Genomic DNA, 20,355 nt, shown 5'->3' with positions numbered 1-20,355 from the left:
CATTATTTTAAAGGTCTCATCACATTCAGTCGAGTTGAATGTACCCTACTTTACATCCACTGTTCTATTGTTGGGCAATTAGATTATTTCACTCTTTTTAAAAGATTTATCTTTATTACCCAGCCGGTGTGGCTCAGTGATTGAGCATTGACCTAGGAACCAGCAGGTCAAAGTTCAATTCCCAGTCAGGGCACATGCCTGGGTTGCAGGCTCAATCCTCAGTGTGGGGCGTGCAGGAGGCAGCCAATCAGTGATCCTCTCTCATCATTGATGTTTCTATCTCTCTCTCCCTCTCCCTTCCTCTGTGACATCAATAAAAATATATTTTTAAAAAATGTATCTTTATTGGTTTTTTAAAATCTTTATTGTTGAAAGTATTACGGATGTCCCTTTTCCCCACTGACCCTCTCCACCTCACTTCCACCCTCTCCAACAGACACTATTGTCTGTGTCCATGGGTAATGCATATTCCTATATAATAAAAGGGTAATATGCAAATCAACCAAATGGTGCAATGACTATGATGTGCACTGACCACCAGGGGGCAGACTCTCAACGCAGGAGCTGCCCCCTGGTGGTCAGTGCTCTCCCACAGGAGGAGCGCCACTCAGCCATACGCTGAGCAAGCACAGCCATGGTGGCAGGAGCCTCTCACACCTCCGCAGCAACTCCTGAGGGCTCCTGGACTGCTAAGGGTGCAGGCCGGGCTGAGGGGAACCCCCCCCCCCCCCCGCCAGTGCACGAATGTCATGCACTGGACCTCTAGTATGCATATAAGTTCTTTGGTTAATCTCTCTTCCCACCCTCACCCCTGCTTTCCCTCTGAGATTCATCAGTCTTTTTTAAATTACAAATAATTCACCCATTTTTGTACAGCACTTAAAAAAATAATTTGTTTCCTATTTAGGTATAGGTTTTCAAAAATGAAATTATAGAGTAAAAGGGTTTGGACATGCTACAGGCTCTTGATACATGTTGGTTAAAAGGTTATGCCCACTTAGACTTCACCAGCAATGAGAAGGCCTTTTTCAATCTGTGTGATGAGTAAAGAAAAAAAATTACTAATGAGGAAAATATACTACGTGAAGCACAAACTTGATTCCCTTGCTTTTTAGTGAGGTTCAATATTTCCCTATATATTTGTTAACCTGTAAATGTCCTTATCCAATAGTGATAATTTTTAAGTGTTATATCTGTTTAGAGATACTGCACACCCATTGGGTATCTCTAAAACATACTGTGGAGTTTATACCAAAAGGGCAGTATGCAGATTTATGAATCATGTGGGCTGTGTGAATACCAAGAGATAAGTGATCAGATATCCAAGATTCTAACTCCAAGAGGAAAGAATGAAGTCTTAAGTTGTCTCAGAAAAACCAAAGCAAATGACACAGGCATAACGAGGAGATGTGTTTTGATTTCAGTTCCAAGAATAATTTTTCTCTCTCATTCCCTGAAAACAATCTCCCAAACTGGTCTGTGTTAAAGGTAATAGCACAAAATGATAAAAATCAGAGAGAACCATTTTTATAATAAAGCAAAGAACTAGAAAGACAGTTTGTTCCCAAGGAAATTAGAGACATTGTTCTTGAATCAATTTGACCCGAAATAATAATGGTTGAGATGTATGGGCTGAGCTCACTCTGAAAGTTTCATTTCCTGCAGAAGACCTCAAAATGCAACTACCACATGTCCTTATTTACACAATGTTTGAAAGAATATGTATAATAAGTGGTCAAGAACATAAATTTATGTATAACAAAAAAATGACAAAGGGAATGATTCAGTAATATCCCATTGATTCTATAACTTCCAAAATAAGTCATCCAGCCCTAGCTGGTTTGGTTCAGTGGATAGAGTGTTGGCCTGCGGACTGAAAGGTCCCAGGTTCAATTCCGGTCAAGGGCACATGCTCAGGTTGCGGGCTTGATCCCCAGTAGGGGGTGTGCAGGAGGCAGCCAATAAATTATTCTCTCTCATCTTTGATGTTTCTATCTCTCTCTCCCTCTCCCTTCCTCTTTGAAATCAGTAAAAATATACTTTAAAAAAAAACAAAACACACACACAAAAACAGCCTGGCTGGTGTAGCTCGACAGTTGAGCATCAACCCAGGAACCAAGAGGTCACCGGTTCAATTCCCAGGCAAGGTACATGCCCGGGTTGTGGGCTCAATCCCTGGTGGGGGCCGTGCAGGAGGCAGCCAACTGATGACTTCCTCTCTCATTGATGTTTCTCTCTATCCCTCTCCCTTCCTCTCTCTCTAAAAATCAATAATAAAAAAATATATAGAGAGAGTTAGAAACATTGATGAGAGAGAAACATCGATCAGCCTCCTGCACACCTCCTACTGGGGATATGCCCACAACCAAGGTACATGCCCTTGACCAGAATCGAACCTGGGACCTTTCAGTCCACAGACGGACGCTCTATCCACTGAGCCAAACCGGTTTTGGCAATACAAATATATTTTTTAAAAATAAGTAATCCATCATTCATTCCATAATAAATTCATGTGTTTGTTAATTCCCCAAAGTTAACAATTTTAAACTGACACTAACAACAGAAACACATTTTAATGCAAAACATATGGAACAAAAGAATTGATGGTAATTTCAGCAACGACCGTGAAAAGGGAATTTTCATTTAAAATAAAAGTTCTTTACTCTGATAAGTAATCAAACAGAACACTAAGACATAGAGGCTCTTTTTCATTGAGATGAAAAGGAAGAAAGCTGCAGTTAGAGACACCACCATTTTTACAGTGACTAGGCCCAGGGTCCTCCCTGACGAACCCTACGTTTCTAATGCAAGTCTCTCATTTAGAGCTGCACCAGAGGCAGGCCCAAGGGCCTCACACAGTTATTTACTTCTGATGCAACTTGTTAATATTTTCCCAGGAACATCTACTCTCAACTCCTAGCTCCTTGATTATTTGTGGACAAACATTTTTATTATTATAACTAGAGGCCTGGTGCATGAAATTCGTGCACTCGGGGGTGGGGGGGTGTCCCTCAGCCCAGCCTGCGCCCTCTTGCAGTCCGGGAGCCCTCAGGGGATGTCTGACTGGCGGGGAGCGGGCCTAGGCCGCCAGTCGAACATCCTTAGTGCTGCTGCGGAGGTGGGAGAGGCTCCCACCACTGCCTCTGTGCTCACCAGCCATGAGCTTGGCTCAGGGCTTCTGGCTGAGCGGCGCTCCCCCTATGGGAGTGCACTGACCACCAGGGGGCAGCTCCTGCATTGAGCATCTGCCCCCTGGTGGTCAGTGTGCATCATAGCGACCTGTTGTTCTGCCGTTTGGTCGATTTGCATATTGGCCCTTTATTATATAGGATTATTCATGGCTCCACGGTATCTCAAAAACCATGCATATGGTAGCCATGGGATAAACCGCTAGGGATGAAACCAATGCAGCAAACATGGGATTGATTTTCCTGGGAAAGGAAAAGTACATCATGGGCTGTGGGGAGGGAACCGTGGTTCTGAAAGTGACCTCACTAAAGTGGTCATCTCTGCACCTCTCAGAGATGCTCTCTACTGTTTCATTGAGATTGCACACGCGCGCACGCGCGCGCGCGCACACACACACACACACACACACACACACACACACAATGGGTTCTTTGTGGAATCTGACGTATACAATGTTTTAAATCCAACTGCTTGAATATGAATATGCTGAGAGGACGTCCCGAAGACTAAAACCTGAAGTAAATCACTTCTAAACCAAGAGGCGAGCTGCAAATTACATGAGGGGCAGAGAGTCTGACGGACACAGTGGATGGCGGTACGGAGTGCCCCATACCACGACACCCCAGCAGGACACGGGTTTTTACTACATAAGATCAGTATCTAAAGTCTAAACCATCTGTTGTACACTGTGTTGTTGTTTTTTTCTGTTTCTGTGCAAGTTTTTAAAGTTATTTATCTGAAAACTTTCATACTTGATTCAAGTCAAAATATGACTTAAATGCTCGTGTAATGCTGGGGGTTGGACAGCTTGTAACTACCCACATCAAATGGACTTTTCTGAGACATCCTGCAAAGTGTAAAAAACTGTCAGACTGAGGTACTCTGACCTGGACATTCTTCTCTATCAGTTTCAAGAGAAATGTCCAGAAGCAAAAACCCGCCACATGTATCCTAGGGGTTTCTTTCCTGGACAGGTTCTGATGATGAACTTGAATAACATAGAAAAAACGGAAACGAGCTCAAATTTCCCGTCCCCTTTGATTTCATACAATAATAATCCCAAGACTCCTGAGATGCCCCCACCAGACATCATTCAAGATTAAAAGAGCAAAATTCCCAACTTCCCCTCAGCAACTTCTTTCTGCCAATTCTGATTAAACCACCTTAGGTGTGTCCTAGCTAGGCTAGACACGCGGAATGTGGAAGACTCCTCAATGACCCTCCCTTTTCTCAGAATAATTGGAACAAATGTACATTCGTGTTTTGGATGTCTTTCCAGGTATCCTCCTCTGTGTGGTCCATTATTTTCCAATGTCCTGCCTCTGAGACTCGGGGAACTGCCGTGGCATGTTTACACTGAAATAACGCAGGACTATTACACAGGCTTACCTAAGCCTCCTGCCTCCCCATGAAGTGGTAGAAATGTGAAATGGACATTTAAAATGCAGCCTTAGGAGCCAGCTGCTGTCCTTTGACAACTTACTTTTCAGTATCTGGCTGCTCCTTGAGACTGTCTTGTGGAAAGAAAGTAGCACAGGATGGGAATCAGAAGGGCAACGTTCTTCCATTTGTAAGTGATGTGCCCCTGAGGCCGTGCACTCGGCACTCGGCAATTCTGCTGTTTCATGACAGCGATGTGTCCTTTAATTGTGACTGATAATAAACTCGTGCAACTCAGGGTAGAGGTGGGGTGGAGAGGATGTGACTGTATGCTTTACGGCTATTGACTGCTTAGTAAATTTGGAGATTTTTCTGAACCACAGAGGAGAGGAACAGAGAAAAACCAAAACAAAATTATGTAGGTACTGCTATGTCCTTCTATGGGGGGGCGGGGGGAGGGGGTGGATACATTGAAGGACAGTAAAGAACAGCGTTATCTTAAAAACTGCTGTTCCAATGATTTTCAACTGCTACTTTCAATGATTTCATAACCCCCTGAGGAACGAACCCCAATTCTTCACATAAACTGGCCAACGCTACATGCCTCCGCAAGAGTCTGTTCCAGGCCCTCCACACGCCTCGGGGGAGCTGTGGTCTTTGCTCATGCCGCCCCTTGTCCAAGAATGCCCTGTGGTTCCTCCTCTCTGAGTCCCACCCAGGGTCCCCTCCTCTTCCGTGAAACCTCCTCAGGACACTCCAACACTCTCTGGATCCTTTTCTCTTTAAAATTCCTGAAACCTCCTTCGTACCCTGCATTTTTCTACTATTGAACACTGCCCTGGGCTAGTATTCAGGCCCGAAGATGTGTGCGCCTTTTACATGCCAGGCTATGTACGGCGCTACACATGGAGTTGAATAAGACAGGGACAGTCCCTGTCCTTGAGGCACCCACCACGGGTTGGGCAGCACAGGGGTGCCATGACAGACATTTGAGCCAAGTGCTGTGTAGGACGCACCCAACCAGCTGGGTGCAGCACTGTAACATTCATGCATTTCATCCGTCCCGCCCCTCCCCACCCCCCAAAGCCATTTGCCTCATTCACCATCATGGTTCCTGTGTCCAGCATCATTCCTAAGACTCCCACACGTACTTGTGGAATGAATGAATGAATGATGAATGAATGAATGAATGAATGAATGAAAGTTGAGAAATGTGGTCCGCTCTGTGATATCAGCTCACGCAGTATCCTTACGGCCCCTCACCTGGGTAATCCACTGCACTCAGTACTGTGTGCTGATCCATCGCTGCTGGTCCTACCCGGCTGGAGGAAGGTGGGTGGTGCCAGACGAGGCCCCAGGGGCCCACCCGGCCACTCACCTGGCTTGCTGGCAGACGCAGCAGATCCACACCTTCTCGGGCTTCTGGTAGGAGCAGCAGCTCTTGCAGACGTTGAACGCGCAGTCCCCGCAGCGGCGCTTGGTGTTGACGAGGAAGGTGAAGGGCGAGCAGCAGCGCATGCAGCAGTGCTCCACGAACTTCCGGTGCTTGGAGAGGATGCTGCACTTGCTGCCCTCCTCGTCCAGCTTCTGCTTCATCTCGCTGGGGTGGGCAGACAAGGGAAGGGAGGACCAGGTCAGGGGGGCTCTCTCTCCCCAGAGCATCCCCACCCGGGCCCGTGCACAGACCAAGCCACGTGGAGGACCTTCCTGCACAGCAATACAACTCACACTTGCTTCCCATGACAGCCAGAGGGGAACCCCACTGGTGGATGAGCGTTGGGGGCTTCTATATGTCACATTTTCTATGGGAAAAGCACGAACACCCTGCTACTTACATTTCAGACACTAGACCGAGACACGTACCATCATTAGGAAACTACGTACAACCTCAGAAAAGAGAACCTTTACCGTAATTAACACCTTTTTAAAGGGGCAGGAGGTCGTGTTGTTCTGTGACTGTATTAAAATGTTAATCCTCCCAACAGCCCTGCTGGGACTATGATCGATGCGGTGCTGGCCCTAGTTAGCATCCCTGGAAACGGAAGCACCCGGGCATCTTAAAAGCTTTCAAATCAACGTGAGCGGACAAACCCTAAGCAGTGGTGAGTCAGAGCTGCATAAGACACAATCCTCTCCTTCAGGTCCTCGGACCAAAAGAAAACTCTCAAAATCCATGACCTAAATGGTCAACAGAGGCTGTGTACGTAGGAGTTACCCTTGCCTGACCTATTAGGCATGGAACAGGTAAGCAAAAGGGAAAAAGTTAGAATTATCTGAATTCTACTACTCTGAACTATTTATGTGTCCCCTCTCTCTCTCTCCCCCCTCTTCCTTTCTCCCCTGCCCTCATATTTTAAAATGAGATATTATACTTACTGCTTTAATTTTGAAGCCTAGAAAATTGTCTATTTCTTGTTTAGATTTTCAAGTGTGTTGGCATAAAGTGGTTCACAGGTTTCTTTTATGACTTTAAGACCTCTGCTATATTAGTAGTTATTTGTAAGTTTGTCCCCCTTTTCTTTCTAAATGTTGCTTATTTAAGCCTAAGCGTTTTATTCCAAACTTTATGCAGTATCTCACTTTCAGCTGCTTCTCCCCCGAAGGCTCCAGGCCACCTCTCTTGCCCCACGCCAAAATGCACGCCGCAGCCGCTAGCCCGCAGAGCCCACGGCCCCGGCGTTCCCCATCTGACCAGACTGATCCCTCTGGTTTTAAAACCCCTCTTCATGCCCAGCTGGCTGAGTGTCAATCTATGATCCAGGAGTACCAATCAATGATTCTCTCTCATCGTTGATGTTTCTATCTCTCCTCTCCCTTCCTCTCTGAAATCAATGAAAATATATTTTTTTAAAGTCCCCTCTTCACTTCTACCCCCTGGGAATTTCCCTTTCTTACCTTTCCTACCAACTTTTTAAAAATTGAGATATAATCCACATACCATAAAATGTACCCTTTCAATTGCACAATTCAGTGGGTTTTAGTGTATTCACAAAGTTGTGTTAGGCCCCACCCCTGCCTGATTTCAGAACATTTTCATCAGCCCCAAAAGAAAGCCCACATTATGCAGTCACTCCTCACTGCCCGCCCCCTCAGTCCCTGCCAACCACCAACTCCTTTCTGGTTCTATGACTTTGCTTATTCTGGACACGTACTACATAAATGGAATCATTTGGCCTGTTATGTCTGGCTTCTTTATTTGCATGTGTTCAAAGCTCATCCATGCAGTAGCATGTATCAGCACTTCATTCCTTTTTACTGCCAAATAATATTCCATTAATATATCCTATTTCATTTGTCCATTCATCAGCTGATGGACATCTGGGCTGTTCCTATTCTTTGGTTATTATAAATAACTAGAGGCCTGATGCATGAAAATTCGTGCAAGAGTAGGCCTTCCTTCCCCCGGCTGCTGGCACCGGCTTCCCTCCGGCACTGGCTTTGTCAGGAAGGACATCCAGAAGATGTCCGGTCTAATTAGCATATTACCCTCTTATTATTATAGATGCTGCTATACACTCATGTATAAGTTTTTGTGTGATATATCTTTTAAATTCCAGGGGTAAAATCACTGGGTCATATGGTAATGCTATGTTTAAATTTTAAAAAAACTGCCAGACTGTTTTCCAAATGGCTGTACCATTTTTACATCCCCATCAGCAATATATGAGGCTTTCAATTTCTCCACCTCCTCACCAACACTTGCTGTTGTCTGCCTTTTCTATTATAGCCATCCCAGGGAGTACAGCGTGTTATCTAATGGTGGTATTGATTTGCATTTCCCTAGTGACGAATAATGCTGAGCATCTTTTCATATCCTTATTGGCCATTTGTACATCTTCTCTGAAGAAAAATCTATTCACAGCTTTTGCCCATTTTAAAAGTAGATTATTCATATTTTTATTGTTGTGTCGGAGGAGTTCTTTAAATGTATTCTGGACACAAGTCGCTTATCAGTTTTATGGCTTGCAAATATTTCCTCTTTCTTATATTAAACCTTATATTTTTGTTAGTATTTTTATGTGTTTCTAGTATAAAGAAGGGTCGCACTAGTTCATCCCACCCTCCTATTAGAATCGGAAATCTACATATGGTTTTATAACCTCATTTTTCACGTAACAACAACATATCATAAACATCTTTCCATGACAATTCGGGGAGTGTTCGCAGCTTTAGCCTCCGGTGACTTGGGCTGGCTTACACATCGGCCAATACGTGAGCAGGGCTGGCTGCCCTGCACAGCAGTCTCCAGTACTGACTGATCTGTGGCTTGATGGGTAATAGAGAAAGGCTGAATCAGTATTAAAGGGGGAGACTACATCAGGCCAACTAATAATCCTATGAGGTAAAATATTATATACACTTTGCTGAACAAAACATTTACAGGGAAACAGGACGGTGTTTTTGTCCTGAGGCATGAAGATGTCGATAGCCGGTCCCTCGGATTTGGAACCGAAGAGCTAAGTCATCAGCGGCTCTGACATCTGTAAGCAACACAAGAACAGCGTCGGCAACGGACCAGCTTCCAGTGATATTTCACAGACACTAAATTAAATGGGATCACACATCCAGGAAGGAAAGTCTTTGGGGATCAAAAAAGCTCTATGAACGCAATCTACAGAATCCCTTGAGCTTCACGAGTTCTGTTTCCTGATACCCAGGACTGCAAACACCAAATCTGATCAGTCTCTGCAAAACTGCTCCTCCCTAAGCTTCCTGGGCTCAGTGAATGGACCCTCCACCCACCCGCTACTAAAGCCAGACCCGGGGCATTTTCTTGGTCTTGTCTCTGCTTGCACATCATGGTCAATCCATACTCTATACATGGTATCTTCCAAATACAAAGTACCTGGCATTCATTCACTTGTGTCCATCTTTGCTTTGCCCCCACCCACCCCCAGTCCAACTTGGCCTCATCACTCCCAAGACCAGGGAAACAGCCTCTTTCTAAACTTCTTCCCCTTCCCCAATCTCTTCTTTCAACTACAGCAAGAAAGTCCTTTCGAGTATGAAAATCAGATTGGATCACCCACCTGCTTAACATGCTTTACAGATGCCAGTTTTCCCCCACAAGATAAAACAGGAGCCCACATGGCCTGTGTGCCTCCAAACGCACCCCCCCTCCTCTTAGGATGCGTGAGCCACACAGCCTGTTCCATTTCTTACAGATCTTTGAAAATGCCATGTCTTTTTTTCTTTGAGGTTTTCCTACAGGTTCTCTCTTCTTGAAAGCTCAGCCTAAGTCCATTCACCCTCCTCCATTTCTCCACAAAAGGCCTTCCCGTGAGGCTGGTCATCCACACAGACATCCCTGGGCAGCCACCACTGTGATGGCTGGTCTCCTGAGAGGCTTTACAGATGGAAATGATACACCCTTGTTCGTTTTTCCTAACGATGCTTTTAGATTCGAAACATGGCAGCTTGCCTTCTCCTACCCTGGATCTGAATACCTGGAAAACATGGGAAGCTTCTGCATTTCAGTTTTAATTTTCATCAGTTCCTTTGGTGGTGTTTCCCAGAGTGTGGCATGTGGACCACTGCTGATGGACCAGACCAGTGGTCGGCAAACTCATCAGTCAACAGAGCCAAATATCAACAGTACAACGATTGAAATTTCTTTTGAGAGCCAAATTTTTTAAACTTAAACTTCTTCTAATGCCAATTCTTCAAAATAGACTCGCCCAGGCCGTGGTGTTTGTGGAAGAACCACACTCAAGGGGCCAAAGAGCCGCATGTGGCTCGCGAGCCACAGTTTGCCAACCACGGGACCAGACAAACGTGGGTGGTGCAGAACTAAACATTTTTTATATTAAATTATGTTTTGGTTTTAATACAGATTAGGAAAAAATTTAACAAACATAGTTAGCCTGGTATTTCATAGATGTAAATGCTTAGAGTTAGTCGAAATGCTATTTAATGTTTTTAAGTGAGATGTTTAAGAGGAAAATATTAAGAAAATAGCAACAAAGTTGATATATGCATTTGGCAAAATTTTTGAAAGTGGTTGCCTACAGACTCACAATGAGAGAGAGATGTGTTCAATAGGCAGAGCCCATCAGACAGTTTCTTAAATGGCAAAGGATGTGGAAACTTCTGGAGACGGTTCCATAAAACAAGAGACAACTCGGCATAATCCCATATGGAGAGATTTTCTTCTCAGGCACTAAGGTCTCCCCCACTGGAAAGTACAGCTGCCAGTGATACTAGAGGCTGCTAGAAGCTTGCTGAGACTGAAGCTTAGACAGACTAATCTTCATACAGTTCACTACGTAGCTACAGGAGTTCTATTTCATATCCTATTACCCTCAATTAACATTCATTCAGAGTCCACTAGAGGGCAGCCCTGCACTTAGAAATGGGGGGCAGGGGAGATGATCACTTAGCAATCAGACTGTGTCCTCTATTGGGCCATGATGACTAGAACCATCAGAATGAATAACAAGACACTCTGAAATCTTTCAGTAAGGTTTCAGTTTCTCAGCATTTCTTTAGTCTTGGGATGTGGCCTTACCTCATAACAACAGTTAATACTAGCTCTTGAATGCCTGTTTTTAAGTCTTTTTTCACTTTACAGATAAGAAAGCCTGTTGTGCTGGAGAACCAGCTAGTAAAAGTGAGCAAGAGAGAGAGAGCAGAGCCCAAAGAACAGGGAATCTTGTGTATATGACTTATTGTAGGCGTACTCTTGAACTAAGGGGAGAAAGAGAAACAGAATAGAAAATAAGAAGGAGGAGGCGAGCAGAGATGTGATCTGATGCCTAGGGGAGCTCTGGAGCATGGGTTGTACTGCAGAGCAGGTCCCACTCTGAGAAGAGAAGATGGCCTTTGTGCCCCTGTTTTATTAGTCAGTCCTGAAGTGGGAAGCCACTCCACCCCGACCCAAAGAGGGTGTAACCTCTAGGGAGAAAAATTCTCCTGACCTGGGAGCAGCTGGGAGCCATCAGCAGTCAAGACTTGGAGACCCTGGGCTATGGGTGTCCTGGACAAGCAAAGGGGACTTGGGCAGGCCACTGCAGCACCTGCTACTAAGCATCTTGTCCATGGGTGTTGCTGGTAGGGATCAGAGCAAAGGTTTGAATTTGAAAGACGTTCTTATGATTGCCTTAGGTTTGTAGTTATCACCAATGTTCTTATTTATAAAATATGAAAGTACAATAAAATCAATAAACTAGGAAAAGAGATTTGAAAAAATCAGGAACCAGAATGAGGCATCTGCTCTAACTCTACGGCCAGTTCAAGGCCAGCCTCAACACGTGGATGCACCTCCAAAGCACAAATCCAATTCCTGGCAGACACCAGAGAGTAACGTTGACTTTATTGAGCGCTCTGTGCGGAAGTGGAGGTGTGAGTTATGTGGCACATCGTACTGAAAAACTTCCTTTTATCAACTGCCCTTCAAACATCTCTGCTTCCGGCCTGAACACTCGTGTCCCCGATCTGTCCAGGCTGGCCCTGGACTGCCCCAGAACCACCTACTATTTTACAAGCACATCCTTGGGATGGGGGTGCAGGAGCCAGGGGGTGTTTAGCTCATCTGCTGCACAAATATACTGACCAGAAGAGATACTTTATTTTTTTTTATTTTAATAGATTTTTAAATCGATCTTTAGAGGGAAAGAGAGAAAAACTTCTATGTGAGAGAAAAACGTCGATGTGAGAGAAAACATTGATCGGTTGCCTCCTGCACACCCCGTACTGGGGATCAAGCCTGCAACCCGAGCATGTGCCCTGAATTGAACTGACAGGTCTTCAGTGCACCGGACAACACCCAACCTACTGAGCCACCGCGGCCAGGGCCAGAAAAGACACTTTAACACTTCCACTGAGCATCAAAGTTCTCTCCAAGCTTCCTAAAAACCACAGCAAGAGAGGGAAAAGGGTATGTTGATGGAATTTTCAATTTCACAAGGAAGGAAGTTCACCATTTTCTCACAACAGGTAACATTCCCTAGAGCCCAATTCTACATTAAATTTCTCACGTGGAGCTTATACTGGGTGATCCAGTGACACAAAGGTTCCTGTTGTCAAATGCTCTGTAGAGCCGGCATCCCCGTATACGTCTCTCTTAGAGCTCTAGTTCTTTCTGTCCCTGCCCTTATCGCAATGTGTAATGAATGACGTTCCCTATCTGTTCATTTGTTTACTTGTGCATGGTCTCCATTAGGGCTCCAGGGGGCAGGGGCCGGTGTGGGTGACTCACCACTGTGTGCCCGGCCCTCCCGCAGGGCCCAGTCCCAGGCTGTCGGCTCGTTTTGAATAAATAAGAAGAATAGGTCAAGCCTTAGGTGATGTGGCGCAGCAGGAGAGTTTTAGGAGCTAAAATCAGCAGGGTCAACATAGTCTAGCATAACAATCAAAACCAAATGATGTGTGATGGAGAACATTTATAATCAGTTACCCCCCACTACTCAAAATTTAGGGTTAAAAATTATGTTATAGGGCAAAGAGGTACAAATAGGCACACATATGCCTGATATCCCAAGGAGACAGTTTTGACCCAGGAAACGGCTGCTACCCTTTGTTTTGTTTTAGGTTTTCTTTCTTCTACTGCAGTACTATTTCACCTTTTCCCGACGACGATGTCTGATTCAGCGCCCCGTGCACCGCACAGGCAGGGGTTAAAAGCAAACGGATCACAGACAGGCTGAAAGGAGAGCCAGGCCCACCTTTCCAAATATCAGAAACCTGTATTTCAGGTTTAGATTCAGCAATGGTATTTGGTTATGGATTAAGCCTGGTCAAAAGTAAAACTTCCAAAAAGATTTCTGAAGAAATTAGTTTCTATGATTGCCTTAGGTTTTAAATATTTCTAAAATTTGATTAAACATTTAATATCCATTTATCCCCCAAATAAAATTAAAAAGCCTCCGATGGCACCTAGAAAAAAAAGCATTCATCATCATAATAGATGCTATTTTATATTATTCTAGACTACTCCAGCTTATGGAAAAGAAAGTTGACATATCTTCTTATCTATGAGCTTGACATTACTGGGGAAATAATGTTGCAGATCATAATGTTTGCCGACTCACCCTAATATATTTTTGTCTCAGAAACCAGATTCCATTTTCAGGGGAAACAAAGCCTAGTAATTAGGATCATGATTCAGGCAATAACAAGAGAAAAAAAAATTGAATACAAAGCAGACACTAAAAAGACACCCATCCTTTAAAATATGTTTAAGAGTAATAATATTTACTGGTTCATTTTTCCTAGTAGGTATTTTATAATGCTGAAATAGCTAAAGTTGTTACCAAAATATTTTGTATCATTCCCAAGAGACTTGGCAGGCTTCTGGAACACAATGCTTAGCAATTATTGTTGTTTTGCACAATCAAGACCATTGAGTATTTGTAAATAATGCTTAAATGAGGTTGTAAGTGGTTCCTTTGGTAATTTCCTTTGGCAATGAAACTGGCAATTCCATTAACAAAAATGTTAAGCAATAGTAGGGGCTCACATCTGTCTACAGGAGCCCAATTTCTTTTTTTCTTTTTAAATATATTTTATTGACTTTTTTTACAGAGAGGAAGGGAGAGGGATAGGGAGCTAGAAACATCGATGAGAGAGAAACATTGATAAGCTGCCTCCTGCACGTCCCCTGCTGGGGATCGAGCCTGCATCCTGGGCATGTAACCCCTGCAACCCGGGCACGTGCCCTTGACCGGAATCGAACCCGGGACCCTTCAGTCCGCGGTCTGACACTCTATCCACTGAGCCAAATCAGCTAGGGCACGTCTGTCATTCCGTTGAGCACTTTACATGCACCGTTGAACACCCTCGTAAGACAGATCTTGGCCCTAATGTAAGATGAGGACATTAAGGCATACCACACCATGTCATAACCGTGTGTTTGCAGGTCCACTTCTCCTTCCTAGCATTTTGAGTTTTCTGAAACCATGTTTTGTTTATCTTTGCATTCTCCAACCCAACTGGTTCCGTTTTATTCAACCTGCACTGATTTCCTGAGCTCCTCCTGGGTGTCAGAAGCCCCCCACCCCGGCCCATGGCTACCGCACAGCGGGCCCTCCAGGGACATGTGCTGCTGTGTCCTAACCTCCGGTGTGAAATTAGTCCTTAGATGTATGTCTTTAAGTAACATATGTCCCGAAACTGGAAGACATTTGTCAGATCAAACTGTCACTGCGGGAACTTGGCCGTGTTTCCGATCTAGCAGCCGGGCCGATGATGCAAATGTCTCAAAACCTCTCAAAGGAAGGACCACAGTGTTATCCCCAGGGGGCCTCTCTGCACCAAGACCCCAACCACATGGACCGTGAGTAAGGCCGGAGACAGCATCTCCTTTGGCTAAAGAACCAGATTTCAATGACCTCCCTTGATTCGCTATGCAACGGAACCGAGTGCCAAAAGAGAACTCGGAAAGGTGAGAGTGCAAGGAGGCAAAAATAGGCACCAAATAATAAAGAGAAGGATGAAGATGGGAAACAGGTGTGAAAGGAGCCCAGGCAGGAGAGATCTAAGAGACAAACCTGACGAAACCGGTTTGGCTCAGTGGATAGAGTGTCGGTCTGTGGACTGAAAGGTCCCAGGTTCGATCCCAGTCAAGGGCATGTACCTTGGTTGCAGGCACATCCCCAGTAGGGGGTGTGCAAGAGGCAGCTGATCAATGTTTCTCTATCATCGATGTTTCTAACTCTCTATCCCTCTCTCTTCCTCTCTGTAATAAAAAATCAATAAAATATTTTTTTAAAAAGAAAAAAAAAGAAAATGACATCATTATTTAAAAAGAGAGAGAGAGAGAGAGAGAGAGAGAGACAAACCTACACGGGGCGGAAGGCCAGATGGAACAGGTAAGGAGGCGGCCCAGATAAGGAAGCCTACTGTATCTAGCAGCCCTTTTGGGTGAAATTAAAAAAAAAAAAAAAAAAAAGATTTTGATCTCAAAGGCTCTTTTTTTCTATCTTCAACCATGAGCCAATTTCAAACAGAGAGAGTAATTCTGATCATGTTTGGTGAAGGAAGAAAGATTTCTCTAGAGCCCAGAAAAGCCATACCATATGTCGAGTGTTCATGTAAAGCCAGATTCTAGAGCACTTACAGATCTTGGGGATAGACGCGCAAGACAAGAGAACTGGGTGGCTCAACACATGCGGATGAAATGTGAAACAATGCCCCCAAGAGACATTGCTGTTGAAACAGAAAAGCTAACTGAAAGCCCAGCCACGACAAGGTGAACTAGAATAGTCAGGGTCACACGACGAACAATCGGGCATAGACCCACAGACATCCATGAGGTAAGGTCAGGGTGCGCCCCAGGTCCCACAGGCCTTGGCATCCTTTTCAGAGAACCGGCTCTTCTTCGGAGTCACACGGGAGGCCGGAGGGTTGGAACAAAGAAGAACATTGTAGTGGATGCGATTGGTGCTGCACCCAGGGCCCCTCCCAACTCCATGCTCTCATTCTCTCAATTGGTGCCCTCCTTCCCTGGGAAATTGGTCTTACAAAAGCCCCCCCCCACTACCCCCACCCCTACCCATGGCCATGCACACCCTCACCCCCAGGTCAATGTCTGACTTGCACAGGGTTAGGGGAGACTATAAAAGGCCAGCTCCTCGCCTTAAGGCGGGACAACTCTTGTGCAACTCATGATCCAGAGCTCCCGATGGGATCAGACTGAAGCTTGGTCCAGCTGAGACCTCACTCTTCCCTGCCTCAGCCTCACGTGGACACACCACTGCTCCCGAGAGCACTCCCCACCAAACCATCGGCATCTGAATCCCTGCCTCAGCCTCTGCTGCTGGAAAACTCATCCTAGCCTGGCCGGCGTGGCTCAGTGGTTGAGCATCGACCTATGAACCGGGAGGTCACGGTTCGATTCCCAGTCAGGGCACAGGCCCCGGTTGTGGGCTCAGTCCCCAGTAGGGGGTGTGCAGGAGGCAGCTGATCCATGATCCTCTCTCATCATTGATGTTTCTATCTCTCTCCCCCCGCCCTTCCTCTCTGAAACCAATAAGAATATATATATTTTTTAAAAGAAAACTCATCCGAAGCAGCATTATGACCCTTCTCCTTCATAACCAGTGCCACAATTGTAACTGTACACTTCCTTCTGCGAGTCTCTGATTTCTGCCTCCCCACCAGAGTGGGAACCTCTGGGCTCCCCTTTGTTTCCCCAGCACCAACCACAGCCACCCGCACCCCCTGAATACTTGAAACAGATCCTGTAAAAATATTTTCACCACTGATGTTACTTTTCCTGGCGAAAGTATCATGTGGATACTCATTAAGGGCGACAAAGTGTTTCTGTGCAGGCTGTGTTCTGTTTGAAAATCTAATCAATTGCCAATATAACTTGCCATTTAAAAGTCACCTATTAAACACCATGAAATCCTCCTCCGGCAGAATGCGTGACCGAAGGTTGTCCACCTGAGCGGATTCGGCAAGCGAGCTGCTTCGTTTTAATAACACTGCAGATCCCAAGAGGGACAGACTCATTAAATACCTGGGTTGCGTGCTCCACAAAACTCTAGCGTATGGAAAACGTTAGGCCTTGAGCATTCCGTAGTTAATGAGCTTGTGTTCGGTCAGCAGGCCACACGCATGTACCATGACGCCACGGGCCATCTCTACAGAGGGCCTCCTCCTCTCCCTGTCATTTCTTGGTGATCTCTAAGAAGTCCGGCTCCCAATCCGCGTGTGGCCAGGCTTAGGCCCATTTCTGGGAAGACTGTTTGCGTCCGCACAAACATCTGGCCTGGAGAAATCACCACCCTGGGTGGGGCCCAGTGCCCACAGGTATTTTTACAACGGAAGCGAGACCAGAGGCATTTAACCAGGGAGGGGCGGCCGACTCACTGTGCACAGCCCCGAGGCCACCTGATGACCGGCAGACACAACAGACCCCTGTGGAAGACATCAGCCACACGCCACAGAGCAGACGCCCCAATATTTACAGTGCGTATCACTCACTCTTTAAAAAATGTTTTTACTGATTCTTAGAGAGGGAGGAAGGGAGAGGGATAGAAAGAGAAAGAAACATCGATGTGAGAGGAAAAGGAGTTTGATACTTTTAAAAGTCTATTTATTTCCTTATTCTTTTTCCAGCATGATCAGGAAGTCCCAAACGCCAACATTGATGACTTTTTTTTTCCTTTTTTTTTAAAAAAAAACAAAAACAAATAACATTTATGACTTTTGAAAGCAACTCTGAATCCTATCAGTTAAAGTTTAACTCCATGTGAAAGTCATTTTGTGTCAGCGATACTTCAAGAGCACATCCCTCTGCTGATGCGGTGCTATTTTCGCCCAATAAAAAAGAAGTTAATACGTGAACCGTTCATTGCGTGCTGGGAAAGAGAGCGGCACCAAGAATCATCACATCCTCAGTACATTCTGAGTAAGCACGAAACTGCCAAAAATTACCACCTCAGCGAAGAAGCCAGTGTTGTTCATAATTACTGCCATCGAGAGAGGAAATTCCAGGGTGAATATCCCTATTTACTCCAAATTGTCTTGGTGAGTCACCAAGTCTTGCTCGCATGACTAGGAGATATTATAAGAACTAATTGACGTTCAGCAGGTTGCCAACGTTTTGTTGCTAACAGTCCTAGAAAGGGAGATACCTGATCCTGTGCTTTGAGGTGATGAATGCTTAGAAGCAGCAGAGACCTATGGCTGCCACTTTCATTTCTCCTGGCACCTGGCTGCCCAGGAGGGTTGTAAATGCCAGTGCCGCTCCACCCTAGGCGGCGGAAATCATGCATTTGTTAGAATTCCTGGACTGGCTTTATGGTCAACAGATGGCTCATGAGTTATTCATAGGTGTAAGATGATAAACTGTAGCAAAACCTCAGACTCGGTTTTATTCCCAGCCGGGAGCCCCATCCTGTGCAGACAGCGCGGGGCGCCTGTCATTAGGAGTAAGAACTTCTTTCAAAATCAGCATACGTCTTAGGCCGTGTCCCCAGGACCCTGAAGGTGCAGATTTCTTTCTTGCAAAGACAACAGATTCCCTTGGAACCTTCTCTGAGATGAATTTGAGAGATGTTCCCATGGGTTTTCTATTGGACTTATAATCTGAATCATACTTATAAATAAAGTGTAATAATCAATACTATCTTCATACACTATTATCTATAGACTATATTATCTGTAAATCCTCCCTGGTAATCCTAAATACTACAGAGAAGAGAAATTAAAGATGTGGGCACATTTATTATATCGCCATGCTATTACCGGCCTAATACAGTTGTTATAAAATCACATCAAATTATAGTAAAAGTGAAGTCAGGCAATGCGCATTCGTCTCAATTTCTCGCCTCTGATCCTAAATCTTTTGGCCATTTTCTCTGCTCTTTACATTTTCCATCATAAAGTAAGTTGGAGGGATATGGCATTCAAATTGGGGTAGTTTACTAGTTTTCTTATTTCTCTCTGGCAAGTAGGTAGGAAAACGTGAAAACATAGGTACATGCCCTTGACTGGGAATCGAACCTTCGACCCTTCAGTGTTCGGGTTGACACTCTAACCACTGATCCACACTGGCCAGGGCAGGCCTTTCGGTCTTTTTAATCCCAACTAATGGTGGCCAACGGCTATGATGAGAAGTACATATCTCACAGCAGAATAGGAAAAAGGTGCCTTGCTGAAGGAGCTAGTTACAAACCTAGACTTGATGCAATTGAACTGAAAGATGCTGTTTGGTGGCCCTCTGACATTAGGTACCTCAACTAGCAATGGAAGGGTGACTTCAAAATCCCAATCTGGAAACATCCAGAGAGTCAGGCCAGGAAATGAGAGTGTGGTGGCTGATCTTGTTCTGCAGAGCCAGTGCCTCGACCATCCAGATCAAGTATCCAGATTCAACACTTTCTTCCCCTGCTTGAATTCCCAGAACACGGGAGGGAAATGGGCTTTGAATGATAGGAATCTCCATTGACTCTCTCCAGAGTGATTAATGCCAGTTGATCTCTTCTTGTTTCTCCACTGTTTCCCTTTGCCTAGCTCCGTGGTTGGCAAACTTCGGCTCGCGAGCCACATGCAGCTCTTTGGCCCCTTGAGTGTGGCTCCTCCACAAAATACCACGGCCTGGGCGAGTCTGTTTTGAAGAAGTGGCGTTAGAAGTTTAAGTTTAAAAAATTTGGCTCTCAAAAGAAATTTCAATCGTTGTACTGTTGATATTTGGCTCTGTTGACTAATGAGTTTGCCGACCACTGGCATAGCTCTTCTAGTTGAATTGCAGTGACATCAGTAAGCCACTGCAAATCCTTTCTGAAGTAAGGTTGAGATAAAATGCATCTAGTAAATATCGTCAGGGAAATGGGGAGTGGGGAGGCCTGGGATCCCTGAGTCTCCTGCTACCATTCCTTTCCACGAACATGCACGTCTAACCGCTTCCGCAAAAAAATTCAAGAAGAACTGCCTGGAAAACAAAATGTGTGGGAAACGTGAGACTTGATTTCCTTGATTGCAACCCTGGACACCATGTTCTAAGGTGTTTTTTAGAAGCTAGATTTCCTTCCAGAATCCAGCACGCGCAGGTCTGCCAGATAAACATTTTGGATTCAAAGGGTCGTTAGGGAAACGCTTGTATGCTTAGACTTGAATGAGAAGAGGAAACTGCTGTGGTGGAGAGATTGCAAAGTGCTGCTCCCTTTAGCGTGACATTGAAAGCACAGCAACAATCAAAGGGACACTTCTCCTCGCCATGCGGTTCCTGCCTGCACAGCACACCCCTCGTGAGGGGGACGGCACTGCTTTGCAGGAGGAAGATCCAGTTGTACAACGTGCTTCCTAAGAAACGCAATTGTGTCAAGCCAGCAATGACGA

General features: G+C 45.2%; 1 protein-coding gene across 1 annotated transcript in view; it reads right to left on the bottom strand.

Annotated features, from left to right (window-relative positions):
- MYRIP (myosin VIIA and Rab interacting protein) overlaps positions 1-20,355 on the bottom strand; it is a 162,638-nt gene that overhangs the window by 91,410 nt on the left and 50,873 nt on the right. The window contains exon 3 of the mRNA XM_054729730.1: positions 5,948-6,169. Within this exon, the coding sequence (XP_054585705.1) occupies positions 5,948-6,169 (222 nt within the window). The remainder of the gene's footprint in view (positions 1-5,947; positions 6,170-20,355) is intronic.

This window comes from Eptesicus fuscus, chromosome 18, assembly GCF_027574615.1.
Source record: "Eptesicus fuscus isolate TK198812 chromosome 18, DD_ASM_mEF_20220401, whole genome shotgun sequence".
Classification (NCBI taxonomy): domain Eukaryota; kingdom Metazoa; phylum Chordata; class Mammalia; order Chiroptera; family Vespertilionidae; genus Eptesicus; species Eptesicus fuscus.
This window is presented reverse-complemented; position numbering and strand designations above follow the sequence as displayed.